The sequence below is a fragment of the Poromitra crassiceps genome, assembly GCF_964638095.1.
Source record: "Poromitra crassiceps genome assembly, chromosome: 2".
NCBI classification, from domain to species: domain Eukaryota; kingdom Metazoa; phylum Chordata; class Actinopteri; order Beryciformes; family Melamphaidae; genus Poromitra; species Poromitra crassiceps.
In genome coordinates, this window is record NC_139624.1 from 117268012 (window position 1) to 117289140 (window position 21129).

The window sequence follows — 21129 nt, forward strand, 5'->3', positions numbered from 1 at the left end:
TACTCTTTGTCAGCGCTCAGACCGGAAAGATTTAGCGGAAACAGACGGTTTGCCCACATCGAGAAAAACGTTATATTAGAGCTACAATATCGTTATAAATATCAACAACTAGCAAACGCTGGTGGGCTGTATGAAAACAGCATGACGAAATGGTTGAAAGTTAAGTTAAAAGAAAATATTTGAGGGGGGAAGAGAAAAGGAACCAGCTCAGTGGCCTTGTGGTTTGAGTGTCCGCCCTGAGACTGGGAGGTTGTGAGTTCGATCCCCGGCCGAGTCATACCAAAGACTATAAAAATTTAAATTTAAATCCCTTTTGCCTCCCTGCTTGGCACTCAGCATCTAAGGGTTGGAATTGGGGAGTTAGATCACCATATGATTCCCGAGCGCGGCACCGCTGCTGCTCACCGCTCCCCCAGGGGATGGGTTAAATGCGGAGAACAAATTTCGCACACTCAGGTGTGTGACAATCAGTGGGACTTTACCTTAACGTTACTTAAAAAATAATAATAATAATCTTAAAGAATATAGGATAAAGATGTTTACTACATTTTTGTAATGAGTTGACAATTCAGTCTGGCATCAGGCTAGCACTTCCTGGAACCCCATTTATTATTTATTTTACCACCACCAAAATGAGAAATGAGCGGTCCAAAATGAACTCCATTATGGTGTCAAACTGATGCAAAACCATGGTTTTGTGAGGCCTTCTAAAATTACCTCCTTGTCCATCCAACTCTTCCACTCACCTGGTTCTTTCCTTTCAGCGTGAGGATGTTGGTGACCTTGCCGAAGGGCAGGCCAAGGGCAATGACTTCAGTCTCTGAGGCCTCATTGGGCAGTTTCCGGATGTGGAGCACACGGGACGGGGGTGCCTCTTCCACTCTCAGCTTTTTACTATCGCTACCATTGGAAGTCCCATCTAAATATTAGCATCAACATCCATTAGTTGCACTCATGACAGTCATTGTGATTTAACACAGTATTTACATGTGACCATGTGGAACAATGCCTAAGGAATACACCACATTTTTGGGAAGCTGTCCCTTTGGTCAACTTACCCATCAAGTGATGACAACATTAACACCAAAATCATTTTCAACATCATCAATCAATTTGTTGCGGGAGATTTGTTGGCGATGGTGCTCCAAGCACTTCAGCATACAGTATGTTGAGTGCTAGTATATCAGTTGTATTATGTCAAAAGTAAGGTGAGAAATTGGATAGAGTTTTGGTAGTCAGTTGGCAGTTTTGTTAGCCTGGCTCCAGACCTTCGAAGCCACGCCCACTCCACAGTAGGGATGCACGGTATACCGGTACTACAATGAACCGTGGTACCCTGCCATTAAAAAGTGTATTATACCACGTTAATTTAGTACCGATACTTTTAAAAATGTCATGAGTTGCGTCAGTGTGCAACCGGCGGTGTTGGCGCCGCTCACCAAACGTCTGGGAGCCGAGACGAGCGGAGGAGCGAATCTTTAACCAAACTCCATTCAAAAACATGCAGTTTTAACAGAGGAAGAGAGCGGGATAACAGGCGACTCACATCCAGAATTGACATTTTATTCACTTACAGTAACCTCTCCGTGGATTATATATATGCCGAATTGAAAGTGGCGTCTGGTAATACATTTTACGTAGGCTACCTTTGTATAATCAAGAACCAAATTAATAGGCTATGTGATGTTTTTCATAGCGAGACAATGGCACGCACGTGTAATGTTAGCAGCTCCGCAGAGGCAGACAGCAGTGTGCTCTCTGTCACCAAGCCATCATTATTTCCTCCACTTCAGTCTGAATATCAGGCTAGGATGTTTTCTCTTTACCTCACATTTATGCAGAGAACAGGGTTAATTTCCCTCGTTTGAGGGTTTGATTGGCATCTTGGCGATGTTTTAATCGCGTCAATTAATTGCCCCACTTCAACATTCCTGATATTACATGTAACGGTAGTGGGTGGAAAACTACGTGCATAATAGGCTACTGCATTTTCTTTTGCCGACTTTCTGAAAAGTCTATTAAAAGCTGCAATACCTTTGGATGGAAACCCTGACAGCGAGGACAAGCCCGTGGACACTGGACACATCAAAGCCAGTCTGTAAAAAGTGTTTCAACGCGACAGGTGAATGGATCCAACAAATCAAACAAGGCTATTTCTCTCCAACAGGCAATCCCGACTTGTTCAGAGTTCAGTTCAAACAAAGACAGACAGGTTAGCGAATGGATAACATACATGCTCTCATAAGTCAAATGAGTGTGATTTATTGTGTAACAAGCAAACTTGTTAAACCATCGAGTTTGACGAGGCAATTAAGGCAATGGATATGTGCTGCCTAGTAGACCATAGACGGGATGAACAGGCGTGACGGTGTATATTAGGGGTGTCACGGTACATGTATTCGTCCCGTGAGTTCACGGTACGGGCATCACGGTACGTCATTTCAAATGACACGACGAATACGTCAAATCCAGAAGCACCTAAACGCTGTTTGAACGCCATTGAATTGAATTGAATATAGCCACAGAAGAAGCGGCTAAACGTACATCGCGTGGGACGACAAGCAAGATGCGGTGAGGAAGAGGGGATGACTCCTTGTCATGTTCCAATAATCCATTAGATGACCGAACTAGGGATGGGCATTTTAAGCAATTTAAATACTCGAGTACTCTCCTTCTATTATGAACGAGTACTCGAGTACTCGCGCGCGGGGGGGGGGGGGGGGGGGGGGCGGTGGGGGTCTATGTGATTACTATGGTAATGACGGAGCAGGGGTAATCTGCTGTGTGTGGGGCTGTTCACACATAACGTTTGCATTTTTGCATGGAGAAAGCGTTAACCTGGAGCATGTGAGTAGAGGGACTGACTGACTGACTGACTGACTGACTGTGATATTAGGTGAGGTGACGCTAAGCTAACGTCTAAAGCCTACCTCAGACAGCATCTCCGATGGATGGCATTAGCGCTTCGGAGCGGACAATATTGTTGTGAAACAAGCGAAGGCTCAATTCCAATACATTTCCATTGTCCAGTATCATCCATTTTACTTTATGATCACTGTTACACTAACGTAAATCCACGGCTTACAAGGTCCGGTGTTCTGCCAAAAAGTGAAAACTGACCACTGACCAGTGTGATTAACGTTACAGCTGCAGCTAAATAGTGATCACCATGAAACGATTGTCTCCCAAAAAGCGATTCTTTCTCCACATTTCTTGTGACTAACGTTATGGGAAACGACAGTGTAGTCGGTAAACTACTGCAAAGTTGTGAATGAGTTTTATCGGGCGTGCGCTATGAAGAAGCGTGCATCTGTCTCCTTCGGGAGCATATCTTCAGCCACCATTTTCGGGATGAGCTGGAAAACTTCCGGTTAAAACTTTCAAAATAATGTTACTTAAACAAAAGTAAATAGCTTATTGATGCACGTTGGAGGAGAAAAGGGTATTTCAACGAACGAAGCAGCAAACCTTGTATCAAAATACTCGTTGTGATGTTATATGGCGTGAAACTATGGCTGTAACGCATTACTCAAAATCAATAAGGTTACAACTCACGTTACAATAAGCCTTTTATTTTGAAATCAACAAAGCGGATGACGTACTTGTACATTCTGGCTGACTTGACGCCCGTGCAGTTCATGCTGCCAGATCCACATAACGATGCATGCGTAGATTTAGACCATTTTTAAAGGGGTGGGGAGTGGGGCGAGTACCCGGACAGCGGAAACGTTACTCGAGTACTGACGTTATGAACGAGTGCTCGAGTACCCGAGTACTCGCACCCATCCCTAGACCGAACGTAATCATTATGGTAAACAAAAGGCTAGTAGGCTAACAGGCTAGCTAACAGGCTAGTAACAGGCTTGCTGTCAATCTTAATGTCGTTCTTCTTCTGCCGTTTTATTCTTCTACTGAACATGTAGGTATTTTGACGTTGACTAAAGAAATACTGCCGCCTAGTGGCCGCTTTTAGATAGGATTCCAAATGAGTGCTTAAATCAAACACATCAATAGCAAATGCTACATAAAACAAATACAACAGGGGGAGGGGTTGGTGGGAGAATTAGGCTATTCCACACGTGCGCTCTGTTTATAAACTTGTGTACAATAAAGATTTAAAGTGGGGGGAAATGCCTTTGCCCTGTCAAACAGCTGGAATACAGACATCTGAGAGGGAGGCGCACCCCACACTTTGGAAATCACTGCTCTAGAGTAAAACCTTTATTCATTCCCACTCTTATTAGACACTATTTCTGATGGTAAAATTAGCGTAAAAAGCAGAATTCAGAAACATTCAAAGGGGAAAAAACAGAATTTGGGATTTGTTGCTTTTTTCCCCCGTTTTCGTACCGTGACCCCAAAACCGAGGTACGTACCGTACAGTGACTTTTGTGTACCGTGACACCCCTAGTGTATATACACTGTATAAAGTAGCCTAACTAACAAAGAGATCATAAACAAGTAGCCTACCTACAGGGGACATCAGACCACTGCATATACCATGCAGAAGCCCAAATAACACCATGGCCCTGACTCAAATATGCAGACGTCTGCAACGTTACTTGCGGAATGCAGGGCTGCTCATTCACTGAATCACCTAACGTTAACGTTAAACAACCCTGAAATACACGTTACCAAACTTTTTTTGTTTGATAAGGCTGGCAATGCTAGGCTAAGTCATCAAAATAAAACGTCACCATGCCTGTAAATTATGTATAATTATGTATTATGTATGTGTGACAGTGTTAGCATTACAATTACCTGTGTGCCTTGAAAATAAGGTGGTTCAAAATAAAGTGGTTAAATGCAAACCTTTTCTAATCATGTTTTTTTGTATTAATAAAAACGGGTAATTAAAAATTATCAATAATTATCGATATTGACTGATATGAAATATTTTATATCAATATACTTTTTAGCTATATCGCCCATTGAACACAAAATTAAATGACTCAATACACCTTGGCAGAGTTCTGCTAAATAAATAGAAAAGGAGAAAATGTGCTCAGTAGATTACTGGGGGCATTTTTCCTGATGTTTTAGGTTTTTGCCGTGGTATCGTTTCAGTATCGGTATCGAGATACTTAGGCAGGTATCGGTATCGAACTCATAATTTTGGTATCGTGACAACACTACTTCACAGTTGTGGATTTGGCTCTTCTTGGTCTGGAATCGCCATGTGCAAAAGCTTTTTCTGCGGTTGAAAATCCAATCACGGGCGCTGATTGGCTAACGCTCAGTCTTGCCTGCGAGAGACGCTGCCTGCTGGAGCTTATCTGTCTGGGCGGGGGGTAACGTTATGGTGGCCGTGGTAAGTGAAGCCCTGCTCGGCCACCCGCCCAAGGAAATGTCCCGGCGCAGCCTGGCCTAGCGGAGCTGTTGAAGCTAGGGGGATGTTGCTAGATCGATTCATAGCTTGCTTGTCCAAGTCCAAGTCACGTTTTTCATCAATGGTAATATTAGTTTTGACAATCCGTTGCTTGTTGATCCAATTGTTTTACAACTGCCAAATTTAGTAGCCAAAGTAGAGATAGCCTGCTGTCTGTTTCGTGTTATGCATGACTACTACTAGTGCAGTGCTGCCGCCGGTTGCCGTGGACACCTTGGTCTCTAGTGATTGGTTAGCGAAGACCGAAGCCTGCCCCCTCATAGAAATGCTCTGAAGTGACTGCAATCTCAGACTAGAAGAGGAAATGAGTTGATGAGTTGACGATGCAGTCTGAATATCAGGCTACAGGTTTTGTAGCCTGATACAGAGACTGGTCAAATTCACATTAAATATGGCCCATGTTTCCCATAGATATAGACGTATTTTTGGCACAAAATGTTGGTGTCTGTATTCTCATAACTTGGTCAAGTTGATCAGAAGGACAATCTGACAAAAAACTTCTGGTGTATTCCTTTTAACATGGTTCTTAATTGGTTGGCAGAGCATAGCCCTAGCTTTGTTTGGCTCATCTTTGTGGCTGTGTGACCAGCTCTCTCAGTCCTCAGATGGTAGGTACTAATCATATATCTACTAAATAGTGGGAAGACATTAAAATGTGCAGCAGCATCCACTGACTGGTCCAGTCACGTGCTGTGCTGCGTGGGTGCCCGCCTACTGAGGAGCGTGGGGTTATTCACACACTAAATAACTCCCATGAGGGAAGAGCCCCGCTCGCACAGCCTGGTTCACTCCTCAAACACCTATTCATGCTTTGATTTCTTTTAATGCCGTAGCATGCGTCTGATCAAATGGCTTCATGCAAATTGGGTCAACCCCCTCCCTATTCAGGGGTGGTCGGAACGAACTCACCACTGATACTGCTCATGCCAGAGTTGGGACTGTTGTACATACTCAGCTCATCTGATCCTCTCTGCAGAAGAAAGGGGAAGAGAGAGAGAGAGAGAGAGGGAGAGAGACAGTCAGGCACGGTTGTAAAATAATGGGAAAAACAATTTCCATTTTCCAGACAGCCCCCTCCAAGACAACAATAAAATAGAGCTCTCGGAAAACGGTTTAAATAAACGGTAGCAGCAGAGTGCCCTGGCACTTCCTTTGCCAGTGTGGCTTTAATCTGGCTGAATTTAACATGTCAAGATGTGTCATTTCATCCAGAGCTGCTCTGGTCCCCGAGAGCTCCCCGCGCTCTTAAACCTGACTGATGGCATGACGAGGAACCCGGCTGGGGACCCATTACCCACACAACTTCCTAATAGCGTCAAACTCCCCCCTCCCCCCTCCTGTCTGACTGAATTTCAACCAATTGTTCTTCTCTCACAAGCATTCTTTATGGTTACGATAAACTCAATGTTACAGGCCCTGCTACGGCCACACGGCACAAATCAATTGAAGGGTAATAAAGTTGTCTTTGACGTAGGCCAAAATGTAAGCACGGACTGCCTGAGCTAGAAGAATCTAAGAAATGATTTCTCTCCCAACAGCTGGCATTCTGTTTTGTCTTTGACATGAAATATTGATGAAATAAACAGGGTGGTTCTCTTATCAGAGAAATCAGTGTTTTACGATTGTTCCGTTTCACTTTGTGGGAGGACTTTAACTTTGTTTTGTGCAGACGGAAATGCAGCTGGCATTCTACAAATCAGGTTAGGTACCCAGAACCACAATGCATTTACACACGGAAACAAGTTTGTTTGGTTATCAGCCTGGACATGAGCCCTACCCATTTACAGCCATTATGGGAGAGCTAGAAATTTGATTGTCCTTAAAGCTATAGTGCAGAACTTTTGTCTCCAGCTTCTCGCAGTGATTGTACGTGCTTAATGCTGCATTCAAATTAGAAAAATGAGTTCCTGACCATTTCCTTTGCTCTTCGTTGTCACGCAAAAACTGGAAACAGCTTCAAATTATGGTTTGAATGCTCTGACCAATAAAATACAACATCTTCTTTGTAGCATCCATGTTGTGTCCACATTAAGAATTTAAAAGCTCACTAGTGCAGTGCCCGTTCCCCACATTCACCACCCCGTGGGCACCCCGTGGGCACCCCGTGGGCAGTGGGCACCCCCCCCCCCCCCACCCACACACACACACACACCATCAGATCCCCCTAAGCACACTCCCCAAGTTTGAAGTCGATCCACCAAACGGTTCTCGAGATCCATGAAGGACAGACATACAGACAGTCCTAGATAAGATAGTGCAGTGCCCGTTCCCCACTTCAAAGTCGATCGGACAGACAGAGATAGGTGAAAGCTGTGATGTTATTGGTCAGATTGCACAAAATTCACACAATGAAGGTATCAGGCATGAGCGTTTCTATAATTATTATCATCATTAGGGCTGGGTTAAAAAAAATCGATTCTCCGATTTTTTATCGATTTTAATTTTAATCCTTTGATATCGATTCATATGTCCAGAGATAGATTTTTTTTATTCAATTTTATTTTATATAAACATAGGCTATAATATTTTAGGCTGTGTGTGGTAGTTGAAACATATTTTCAAGTTAACGTTTATTTATGTTTGTAGTAGGGATGCACCGATCGATCGGCACGTGACCGGAAATGGCCGATTTTCACGTGATCGGCCTCGATCGGTGATCTGCGCCGGTCACTCTAAATAGCCGATTCTGTGAGCCGATTTTCACATGACGTGCGCGCACCCCAAAGCACCGAGACAGGCACCCAGCCACCACACCACACATGCCAGCATACCTTCCTCGTTGTGGATTTTTTTCACCGTCAGTGAAGTAGACAAAGCTCGCAGTTTGTCACACATGCAAGTCGAAAATAAGCCGTGGAGACAGAGATGCGGCCGAGTCCCGCTCGGCTGGAGTCCAGTCTGAGCGGCTCGCTTCACCTCACTGGCCCCTCTCTCTCTGCTCTCTCTCCCCGGGAAGCGGTGCTCCAGCAACCCGCCACCGCGCACAGCCGGCTTGGCGAGGTGAACGCGAGCATTGTGTCCAGTATGATAACCATTCCCCGACCTGCATTCTCCATTCCACATCAGCGCTGCTGCCTCAGCCTGTCACTCATGTTGCAACGTGGTGGATACAGGAGAGACTATTTGTTTCGTATTGCAAATAGAACGACATGAGAACGACGGACATAATAATAAAAATGCATCGGACTCACAAGTGTGCAACGTTTTCTGTACGTGATGATATTTTTTCGGATGGCAGATAAAAATACGCATACCAAACTTCGGACTGTGTGTAAACTCCGCCTGATATTCAGGGTGTATTCACACCTGTAGGTCGTTTGCTTTGTTCCGATTCAGGTACTTAATTGATACAATTGTTGCATTTGTGCCTTGGTTCGTTTGTGTTCACATAGCCACAAATCAAACGATCCAAATAGTATTGTCAAACTTCCTGGATTGGCCAGCAGACACTCTGATAGGCTAATAGCCTCTCGGGATGGACAAAATAATTCCCAGAGATTTTCCTAAGATTATAAAAATGGGTTTTGTTAGACCTACATTGTAGGCTATGTCAGGCGTGCGCCGTGCGGAGAGAGAGAGAGAGAGAGAGAGAGAGAGAGAGAGAGAGAGAGAGAGAGAGAGAGAGAGAGAGTTAGAGATCGGGAGAGGGAGAAAGTTCTTTATTTATTTATTAATGTATGCTATGTAGCCTGTATGTATTTATTTAGCCTATTTAGGCGATAGAGATAGAAGATCAAAGACCCTCGCAAATTCTGCTATTAGGCTATCACGGAGATGAGGATTAGCCGAGACATACCGGTAGGCTATATTAACACCTGTCCTGTCAGGAATAAAATATTAATAAATAATTTAATAATAACGGACATTTCGAGGAAGACATGCAATCAGTCTCATTGTCTGATTGAACCAGACAATCTTATCACAAAGAAGGCTGGCTCTGATTACCACGATTTGTTTTCATTTATTGAATGGAGACCAGAGAGAGGGAGGGAGACAGGGAGCAGCGCCCGCTGCGCAGCAGCACACAGTACACAAAATACAGGCAAAATCCGTAGAGATTCAACACATTAACGTTGCTTCCCATGGTCCGAGGTAAGTTGATTGAGTTCAAACTGCTGATGTGATGATCCAAAAATCCCCCAAAGTTTATCGATGCAAGTCACAAGTCGCCAAAACAGGATCTGAAAGATGTTGTTTTTAAACGATAAAAATGCTCGTTCTTCAGGCCATTACGCACAGCGCAGCTGACTACGGCAGCTGATTTATCCAAAAATGCACACCGTTTACTGCAGTTGTGGCGGATCGAGGACGGATCACGTTCTCACCACAAACGAACCGCACCAGAGTTCGTTTGGAAGCGGACCGAGACCACCCTTTCTTGGCGATCTCGGTCCGCTTGTTTTGTCCCGCATCCGAGTGCGATTGCTGTGTTCACACTCCCCCAAACGAACCGCACCAAGGGGGAAAATGCTCTCTGTTTCGGAACAACTGCTCCAAACGAGATAGGTGTGAATACACCCTCAGACTGAAGATCGTTACTGTAACTCATAAACTCATTTCCCCTCTACTCAAGAGGACTGGTCTGGAGCCAGTCTATAAACTCCTTGTCCATGGATCATTTTGATGTTCTGTTGCACCTGTTTTCTTTTGGAAAAGTAAATGCATGATAGCTGTGGCATATAGGCTATTGGATTTAATTTAATTTTTGTATTCATTGTATTTGCACAAAAAAGCTCTGTCCAGTAGCCTAACCTGGAACACTTTTATTTTGAGATGTGTTTGAGTGAGATGGTCCTACTTCATGCAAATGATAAGAATTGTTTATTTGTTTATTTGGATCCCCATTAGATGTAAGAATTGTTCTATGAATCTTAATTTTCAAACAAAGTTACAAAAACGTTTGTGTAAGCTGTCAATTGTTGTTTTTAGAAAAAAAAATCGGAATCGGCAAAAATCGGTATCGGCAAGTCAGACTATTCAAAAATCGGAAATCGGAATCGGCCAAGAAAATGGCAATCGGTGCATCCCTAGTTTGTAGTTGAAACAAAAACAAATACTGTAGGCTACATAAATGGAAATGTTTGATCATTAATATCTACTTTTAGAAATTATATAGGCTGAAATCAAATCACTGTGCATAATTGTGAAAGTGTCTTTATTGACAGATGAAAAGGCTGTTATTTACCCTTTGTCACCACCTGGTGAGTAAATATATGTGTACGGTAACTAAAACCGTTAAAATTGACAACCGGTCGCGCAAAAAAGGTTGGGAACCCCTGTGTTACATAACTGGTCAATCATGTAATTCAGGTTACAGCTCAAAAAACATGTTTTAGTATCACTAACCAAATCGATTTTGAAATTAATCGAATCGGAATCGAGATTAATCGATTTGGAACCTTGTGAATCGGAATCGAATCGATTCTTGAATTCTTAAATCATCTTAAAGTCCTTGGAAATCAGAAATATTTTATTATTATTTAGCATTTTGAGTTCATCACATCACAGGAATCTATGTTAATAAGCCACCAGCCAAATTTGAACGATGATGAACGTCGCAAAGTATATAAATTTAGGTTTGACAATCATGGCAAAAGTAATGAGAATCAATTATATTTTAGAGTGTATTTTCTCCCGCGGACTGTGTGGGCGTGTCCCGTCTGCAGCAGGGAAATGTCCCTCTCTCAGACCTCTCTCCTCTCCTCCGAGAGAGAGAGAGGAGAGAGAAGGAAATAGAGATTGTGTGTGTGTGTTCGCGCGTTGCTCCGCGCATAGCGTACTGACTGACGGTCATCTGTCTATCTGTCTGCACGCGCGCACACACACACTGACACACACACAGCAGCGCTGTGCACTCGCAGGCAGAGCAGAGAGCTCTCCCTCTCAAGGTTCCTACACACCGCCGACGAGTCGCAGATACAGATAGACAGATAGATGTTGGTTCTTAAAAGAGCCTTTGTGTTGACGCAATGCGTAGTTAGCTAGCTGCAAAAAGGTGTGGGACCACTAGAACTCTGAAGAGAGATGGAGGCAGAATGTGCGGGACTGCGGGTTGCGCGCGTGTACAAAGGTTATATAGAGCTTATGACGTCATAAGATTTTGCATTTGGGCACCTCGCGCACTGCTCTCTTCAATGAGGAAGTACCTTGTAGAATCTTGTAGAAAAGTGTCGATTTTAAGGCTTTGGGTTGAAAGTAATGCATAATAATTTCGGAGGCACACAATTACCGGTACTAACATAAGACCCTAAATAACATAGTTAGAACGTTTTTGTGGATTTTGGTTTCCAGGGACTTTAAATGTGGCTCCTACACACCAGCCCCTAATTGTTCTTTAATAGAATCAATTATTTAAAATTACAAAAACAAAAAGGAGCCATATATTTCATGTATTTCATTCACATTTCATGGTTATTCAATTAATTCAAATTGGGGGGGGGGGGGGGGGGGTCATAAAATAAAGTATACATTACATCCCTTTAGTTTAGAAGGAAGACTTAAGCCGTTTTCACACATGCGTACAGGAACATTGCCTGTAAATCAATTACGGCTATTTCCCTTCACACCTGAGGGATCACATGTGTAAAAATATGAAATGACCTGTATTTTGGGGGGCAAAACTCAGATGGTGAAACTTGTCACACAATAAATCACACTCGTTTGACTTAAGAGGGCATGTATGTTGTATCCTTCACATTCGCTAACCAGTCTTTGAACTGAAATCTTTGAAGAAGTTGGGATCCCTGTCGGCGAGAAATAGCCTGGTTTATCCGTTCACCTGCGTCGCGTTGAAGCACTTTTTACAGACTGGCTTTGTTTGATGTGTCCAGGGGCTTGCCTTCGCTGTCGGCAACGTAAGCAAAATACTTCCACATTTCACCGTGCATCTGCTTTCTCTACAAGCGTTGGGTGGCTTGCAAGACTCTCTTGCTGTGTCTGTCCTGTGTGTCGGGCTGCTGCGGAGGACTGAAGGACTGGCCAGAGAGCAAGCAGAGAGGGGAGGGGGGGAAATCGGCATGCCCACACATGAAGCAGACATACCGCTCTTATCTCAAGGTTAGAAGTGGTCAAATGTCCGCGATGACAGGGGTGCGCTTATACCGGAAAACAACTTTCACACATGAAGGCATTACACCGCTTTCTGGTCATTTCCCGGTATAAAGCGCATGTGTGAAAACGACTCTATTCTTCAGTCTCTAGGATGCGGCACAGCTTGGTTATGGGCCTTTCCAGGACTTAAGTCTTAGTCTGGAGCTTCACTGAGCGGTCCAGACCTCTTCCATCAGGCTTTGTTTCCAACACTCTGCTAGTGGCCATGATCCCCGTGGGGCAGAGGGCTCAACCACCAGGACAACGTCTCCAATGTTCAGGTTCTCCTTCACTTTGGTCCATTTTTGCCTTTCCCGGAGCAGCAGAAGGTACTCCCTCGTCCATCTGTGCCAGAAAAGGTCGGCCATATACTGGACTTGTTTCCAGCGGCATCTGGCGTAAAGATCAGATTCCTGAAAGGTTCCAGGGGGTAGAATAGGTTGTGTTTTTAGCAGGAGGAGGTGATTTGGAGTGAGCGGCTCCAGGTCGTGTGGATCAGAAGACACGGTGGAGAGGGGGCGGTTATTGAGGATGGCTCGACTTGACATACAGGTAAACAGGACTCCATACCTTTTGATCTGGCTTCTTCCTCACCTCACCTCAATCAGGCCAAAATAATCCAATCCGACATTGGTAAAGGGAGGGAGGTCAGGTAGAATTATTTCCTGTGGCAAGTCTGCCATTTTCTGCTCACATGTTTTTCCTCCCACACGTCGACATACAACACACTTTGAAATCACCTTCCTCGCTGCTGAGTTTCCCTTTACAACCCAGTATTTCTTACGGAGCACTGAAAGCGTTAAGTTCCTTCCACTGTGTCCAGAGTATTCATGGATGTGTCTTAATATGAGAACTGAGATGTGAGCATCTTTGGGCAAGGTACAAGGGTGCTTGGTCTCATCAGGCATAGCAGATATACTGTATGTAGTCGGCCACTTACTCTTATGATGCCCTCATCCAGCATAGGATCGAGCTTACAGATTTTACTGCTCTTTTGCACTCTGAATGGGGCTGTTTCCAGAGTTGCCATTTCAACTGGGAATGATTGTATTTGGACGTAGGTGATGACAGACCTTTCTGCCTGTGAGAGATCATTCACTGTGAGGAACTGTCCACGAAGTGTGGTCCTGAAAGCGCAAAGTTCAGTGTTCACATTTTGGCTGCGTGAGTGGGTAGTGATGTGATCTGAAGAAAGTTTATTTCGCCTTTTAGCGATCAACATCAAAACATTTTTTAGCTTCAGATACCATGCCACTAGGGATGGGTACCGAACTCGGTACTTTTACAGGCACCGACCGAATTACGTCGGTACTGCCCCGTACCAGTTCACATAAAAACGAACGGTACCAAATTTCGGTACTTGAACGCATCTGAGTAATAGAAAGAGAGTGGGTAAAATAGAAATTCCGACGGAACCTTAAGGCAACACGCGAGAGCGCGTTACGTCAGTACGTCACTCTACCTGAAGGTCCTGAAAGCAAAACAGGACCAGCCGAAAGCTGTGGCTACACTTTACCAAGATAGACTCAGACAACACTGGCTGCAACATTTGTGATGTGAATTGCAAAGCTGACTAGGGAAACACCTCAAACTTGAGGAAGCATGGTCAAACACAAGATATATTTAGCTAAATGCTGAAGAAGACTAACGTGTTAGATAGCCTGAGTGAATGAAGCAGGCACCGCACCGCAGCTAACGTTAGCCACCTCCTCAGCTCGTCAGCTGTAACGTTAGCTGAAGTCTTGGAGGAAGATGATGACGGAACTTGAGAGAGGCATCGACTTCTACAACATCAGGTAACGTTATTTAATTAGCTAGCGTTAGCTGGATAAGTTGTTTCACTGCCGTTGTGGTTGTTAGATAATGGGGCTTTTCACTGTCTTGGCTGAGTTAGCTTTATAGCTTAGCGTTGTTAACGTTCTATAATAATTATCATCAGCTCGTATCACCGACCGTGAGACGTGTTATTTAACGTTGCACTCTTGCTTTCATTGCTAGGTAACCATGTGCCAGTGACAGCCGCACAGGAGGAGACACGGTTCACCCTCTTCTCAGCGATGGATCTGGTTCAGGTAAATTATTATTTTGCATAATGACGAGTGATAATGGGTGTGTTATTCATAGTGTAAGCTATGTTACTAACAATAAATTGTCATTTCTATTAAGATGCGCATAGCACTGACACTTCTTTCTATTGATAACACAAATAATGCTTGATGGATCACAATGTCTTTTTTTATTTTCAGATACCACTCAATAAGCAGAAGAAACTTTCAGCACTTGGGGAGCTCTTTGAAGATGAAGACCAGGCCCTGCTGGAAGCTGTGTTGGACATCAGTTGCCCCTAAGTACTATTCCCCCCATTTCCCCAACCCCACTAAACTAACCTTGCTGGTACAACTCTTGGTTTGGGAGGGGGGAGGTAGGGAGGAGTTTTGTCTGGTGCTAAATAAATAATGTGCTAAATAAAGAACAATGTTGAAATTGAGAAGTTTGGACTTTTTTTTGCAAGTGTAATTTTTTTTGTTATTAGAGTGTGTAAAGTACCGAAAATGGTACCGTTTTGGGTACCGTACCGAATTCTAGGTACCGGTATCGTACCGGTATCGGTTCAAATGTGAACGGTACCCATCCCTACATGCCACTGCTTTAAGTAGCCTTATCCAATCAGAAAAGAATGAAATAAGCTGGTCTGTGGGTGTTCCAATGTTGTTCACTACTGTTGTGAATACAGCAGTGTTTTTCCTGACCTCTGGGGGTCATCCTGCAACACTGATTTGGAGCTCAATACTCCCTCCACAGGCCAACTTTCCTCAGGATTCCATAGAAACTCAGGGGCATGTATCCAACTCTTTTTCTGCATGAATTTGACTGCACTCAGTCCCCTTGAAGCATCATCCGCAGGATTGTCCTTGCTGCTTACATAGCTCCACTGAGACAGATCTGTGTTGTCACGAATCAATTAAACTTGGTTGGCTACATAGGTCTTGAATCTGGTGTGGTCATTTCCAATGTACTTGAGCACTGTTTGGCTGTCAGTCCAGAAGACTGAGGGTTTTAAGTCAAGGTGTAATTCTTTTCTCAGCATTTTGTCCACCTTCACCAACAGTGCTGTGGCGGCCAGCTCCAGTCGTGGCACTGTGATGTGCTTTAAAGGAAGGACTCCGGACTTTCCTAGGATGCACCACATCCTGAATGTTGATTTGCCTAATGTAGCTCACTGAGCCATAGCCACGTTCACTGACATCAGCGAAGTGATGCAGTTGTGCACATTTTGGTTTTCCGTAGTTGTTACGTTTCATACAATGTGTGACATTGAACCTGGCCGAGATGGATGTTAAACTGAAAATGGTCAGAGTCCACACACCACTGCAGTCCCAGTGCTCTTTCAATGGGGGGGCTGTCTTTGTCAAGATCTAATGTCCTGACTTCCTTTGCCCTTTGATCTTTGGGGATGGAGGCTAGAACGGCTCGGCTATTGCTAACCCACTGAGTGAGCTGAAACCCACCTTTGTGCCATAAGGCTGTATTGAATGCTCCTATATCATCTTTCATTGTCTTCCATGGCAAAGGGAGGCCGTGTCATCACCTGAATTGTGTTTTGCCACTTTACACGATGACAGTGAGGGCGGCGTTACCAAAGATTTCAACTCTGGGACCTGTTCACACTTTTTTGCATTTTCAGGCCCCAAGAACACCATTGCCATGTAAAAAGGAAGGCACAAAGGCAAAAAAAAAAAAAAAAGTGTTTTATGCAGGGAGCGTTCTCATGTAAACAGGGCCTTAAACAGGTCTGTGACTTGCAAAGGATATTCATGTTGCCTACAGGGCACACAAAATCCAAACGTCAACAAGAAATGTATTTCAAAACAGTATAACACATGTGCTACTGTGATAATTAATTCATAGCACAGACAGATTTTTTCGTAGCACGCGCTACATACAGTATATGTAGCACTGTACAGCCCTAATTCATTCCGATAACATTTGGAAAAGTCTAGAACAGGGGTTCCGAACCTTTTTTGCAATGCGGATCGGTTTAAAATCGACATTATTGTGGGGGGGGGGGGGGGCGGAGGGATTGTTAAGGATAGTTTTGGTTTTTTTATTCTCTGTCATGTCTGAGATGTTACGTTTCTTCAAATCGATAGCATCCATATCATTGCGGATGGCCACAAGATAGAAATGCATTTGCAACACTTTATGATTTCACTCAGTCGTCTTTTTTTACTACTAAAAAAAAGAGGTGTGCATTGTAACTCGACGTGCAAATTAACAAATCCAGCGTGGGGTCTTTTTAATGCGTGCTGGAAAAAAGCACAATTGATCCTCTGTTTGCGGTCCTGTCTTCTTACTTTCATTTTCACGCTCCCTCTCTTAATGCACACTATAGGTCTCTCTGTGTGTGAGAGTGAGCGAGAGAGAGCACTCGCTCTCTTTCTCCCTGCCGAATCATATGGCGTCCTCGCGGCACGGCAGCAAATGCTTTACGGACGGGCGTCGGTCTGGGGCCCAGTGGTTGGGAACCACTGGTGTAGAAGAACCGAACGATTTAATTATTGTATCCCCATTCAAGTTAGCAGAGGGCTAACTGAAGTTAGCCGGCCGGCGTCAATCTCTGGTGTGCATGCTCTATCCATAGAGCATGCACACTATGCATTCAAACGGCCAGCATGGGAATGTCGCTGGGCGAGATGAGATTTCAAAACTCTACATACTGTGGAAAACAGATAGATTTACAATAGGCATTTGTTTGGCAACGGCTAGAATGTAACTGACGTTCATTTATATGTAAAAGTTCCACACTATAGCTTTAAGTCAACATCGGGGTACAACTTCTTCAATTGGAATTCAAAATAAAAATATTCAAAATAATGCATGTCTATACACAGCACTATCTTAAGGCTGAGCCAATTCTCCAAGCTCGAATCTTCATAGTTCTATTTAATAATAATATATAAACCCCATTAACTATCAGTGGCTGAATTATGTCCAAGATGTCTAAGATGAATAGCCCGATATGAAATTAAGTGGGATGCAGGATAGATGTTCTTGCTATAGTACACAATGACTGAGCTGATACTGAGGCCTGTTTCTATAGGCACTAGAAATGCTCCAGTTTAGTCTGCTGCTATGGATTTAACAGGGTACCAAGAAGAAACTACAAAAGATTAAATGACCCACAGTGATACTCAGTGACCCACAGTCACTATGGGCCTCATCCAGGTCCTCAATGAAATACCAAGGCCACAAAGCGAATGTGATTTGTGCAGTAGAAGCTATAAGCAAAAAAACACAACTTGAATTGGACTTTGAGAAAAAGGGGCAACATGGAGGGGGGAGAGTTGAATGAATTTGAAGCTCACCTTCATGCCAACTGCAACATCACTGATGCTGAAAGAGAAAATAATATTAATACATTTTTAATCTGGTCAAAACTAATGGTTTTAATTGGGGGAGGGTAACAGAAATGCAAAACAAAAAAGTAGTAATGTGTAGAGAATATACAGTATAGAGAACAAAATCATTGCGGATAAACAAGCCTCTGATGTTGTACATCCTTCCTTTGAAAGAAACACATTTTAGTTCATGTACGACACTTTGTACATGTAGTAACACGTATAACACTGATGATGTTACTTACATAAAATGGCATACAAAAGTTCGCCTAAATACAATTTTTTTAACAAGTTCCCACTTATTCACTGCATACACTTTGTTTTACGTATATTTAATGTGCTTGCTGAAAGCAAGGCACAATCTATGAAATAATCCACCATACTTATTATTCTTACTATCTGCCAAATTTTGGCACATATTATAACTCCCAGATTTTTCACGCCACATAGACATGCCAGACCTAAAAAAGTGCTGCTCATTTCCCCCGCCCCATTCACTTGAATGGGGTTTCAAAAAATCTTGCATTTAATTAGCTGCATCTCAGAAACCTTATGCCCTAGAGCAGGGGTGGCCAAACTACGGCCGCCTGCCGGCCGCCGCCCGTTTTAACACATTGAATGCCAGCCATGTTTTCATTCCTGTAGGTAAGTTGTGCCAGGGGTGTTTTTGACGATTCTGGCTCATTTTAGAAACAGACGAGGATTCTTTTCTGTTAAGAATTCATGAACACCAATCATCTAAAAATAACTAATAGAATGTGTGCTTTCTCTGTCTAAAAGAGTTAGTTTGCAGAGTTAGTAGTTATGTAGATATTAGCCGTTGAGTACAGCATGGTTTCAGCGTCTGGAAATTTATTCAGAGATAAATGGCTTTTTGTGAAACAGTCACTTTAACCATTCATTTTTGGCATCAGTAAGACCGTCAGACATTCTAAACAATAGTTTTGAACAGTAATTTCCTCCATAACAACAGGAAACACCCCTCTCATTCAAACTCCTCCCTCCGTGTGTCTTGTGTCCTCCTGGCTGTACAGCGGGCGTGTCAGAAGCGCTTTTGCTGCTGCCTGCCTGTGTGCCTGCCTGCCTGCTTGCCTGCGTGCAGACGCTCCTTGTGCGAGTCAAGATGGGCCGGGGAATGCGTGGGCGATGGGCAGATGTTGATTCTGGCCTTTCTGAGGTGTTTCAAAGTGTGTTTCACCTATGATCTATTTTGCAAATCGCTCTCCGCTCTCTGTGTGCTGCTGCCGGTGCGCGGCCGCTCTCAGGCAAGACAAGTCTTGAATGGATTACTGTGAAATCGCCACGGCATTTCCTTGAACGGCTTGGTCCCGCGGCAGTTTTTTCTTTGATTTCGGTCGTCTGGGGGAGCACTGTCAACACTTAGTGGGTCGGTAAAATAGATTATACACATTATCTTGCTCCAATAGTGATCTCGAAGATGTAAAAGTTGTTGATTGATGTACCACCGTCAAAAAAAAAAAAATGTTTATGTAAGACGAGTTAGCTCGTCCTTGGCACTTAAGCGCTGGATTATGTAAGACGAGTTAGGTCGTCTCTGGCACTTAATGTGTTAAGTGGCCCGCCATGAATTTAGCAAAAAAAATAAAAAAATAAAAGTTTAAAACTGAAAAACTGAAAAACGAGAAAACAGATTTTTTTTTTTTAAAGAAACTGAAAAACAAAGAAAAAAATTAAACAGAAAAACAAAAACAATGATTCCCCCTCAATTTCGTTTTTTCCTTTTAAAACCATTGAAAATGAGTTATAGTTGAGTATGCTGACCTGGTCTATTTATGTTTTTTCTTAGCTGCTAGCCCAGCCCAGGCATACACGATCGATCGGGAACTTAACCACTTAAACGCACATCTGAACAGACGTCTTGTGTTCTGCTCTAGAATCCCCAAACCTGTAGTTTAGAGCCGCAGCACTGACCTTTGGTGAGTCAGCCCATTGAGATATGTGGGCGGTTTTACCCCACTTGTGCACCAGCCGTAAAACATTTTGTGCACGTTCCCACACATGCCAACATCCCCCTATAGCTCTCTTGCATCCTTCCCCACCACCCCCCCCTTTTTCCTCAAAAACATCCCCCTGGAGCTGCAATAGCCAGCATAGCCACGTGTGTTTTGTTGACGAGCTACTCCCTCCCCTACCCCCTGCAACACCCCCCCCGCAATCCCCCCCCCCCTGCTTTTCTTGTTTTTTATGTCTGTAAATTCCTTACATACAACAACAAATGTTTATGTATTGTAAAATATTCAAGTGTGCCTTTATTACTCTTCAAACTTGTAATAATGTGACAAATCTTAATTTGAGTATTGACGGTGATACCCATCCATGTTTCATGTATGTCCCTTTTATGTTATATGTTCATGAGGACCGCAATGGAAATAAGCCTGAGGCTTTATTGTGTTTTTATCCTCGGTGACTGTCTGTCTCTGTATTTGTGCCCTGTCTTTGTTGACACTCACCAAATAAAGTCAATCAATCAATCAAACTGTCTCTATATGCATGCAATGTTTATATAGGCCCCATATGCGCCTTTCTTATTTATTTCCTTTTTTTGTTTATATGATTATCATACAACTTTCCTCCATCACAAAATATTTGTTGTATCTTTTTACTACAACTAGTTTTATTGTCCTGTAGTACTGATCTATTGTCAGCTGGATTGTAAGGAGTCTCTTATTTATCTTGGTTGTGAAGCACAGTCGAACTGAACCTGTTCGTCACGTGCATAATGAGTCCGTTTCAGACTGAAAACATAGTTTGTCTAAGATGACAGGTTGAGAGGCGGGTCATAGTATCATGTCGATGATTTTATTTGACAATTCTGGGAACTGGATTGGGCTTTGGCCAATCCTGGCATGTTCCGCCTCCAAATCGAGTGCGATTCATTGTGTTGTGGCGCTCCCCTCGGGAAGAGCCTTTTGACGGGAGGCTGAGTGGAGAGTGCAGCACGTCGGCCTGGAATTTCCGAAGTGCGACCCCTGACAACCAAGCTCTCGGATGCGCGCGCCATTATCGCTGCTATAACGATACGATATCCCTGGAATGCGCGTTTTAACGAGCCAGTTACATTTCTTTGCATTCTTAGAGATTATAGTTTTTGTTTTTTATCCATGTTTCTAACAATTGGCCAAGTTAGTAGTTAGTTTATGGGATAGGAATTCTGCCAGATGACAGGCACTAGGCGCCATTTTCGACTTCATTTGGAAGAGAAAATTATCCAGAAATGAAGATTTGATTGAC

The 21129-nt window shown here is 43.5% G+C and overlaps 1 protein-coding gene across 3 annotated transcripts in view; it reads right to left on the reverse strand.

The window, feature by feature from the left end:
* The window catches only part of LOC310790335 (polypyrimidine tract-binding protein 2-like), a 93926-nt gene that overhangs the window by 71692 nt on the left and 1105 nt on the right, over nucleotides 1-21129 (reverse strand). For 2 of the 3 annotated variants that reach the window (XM_083652010.1, XM_083652009.1), the window contains exons 2-4: nucleotides 17845-17872; nucleotides 6299-6359; nucleotides 747-919 (exon numbers count right to left, since the gene is read on the reverse strand). In XM_083652010.1, the coding sequence (XP_083508136.1) occupies nucleotides 747-919; nucleotides 6299-6359; nucleotides 17845-17872 (262 nt within the window). The remainder of the gene's footprint in view (nucleotides 1-746; nucleotides 920-6298; nucleotides 6360-17844; nucleotides 17873-21129) is intronic. The other variant, XM_083652011.1, reaches the window with a different exon arrangement.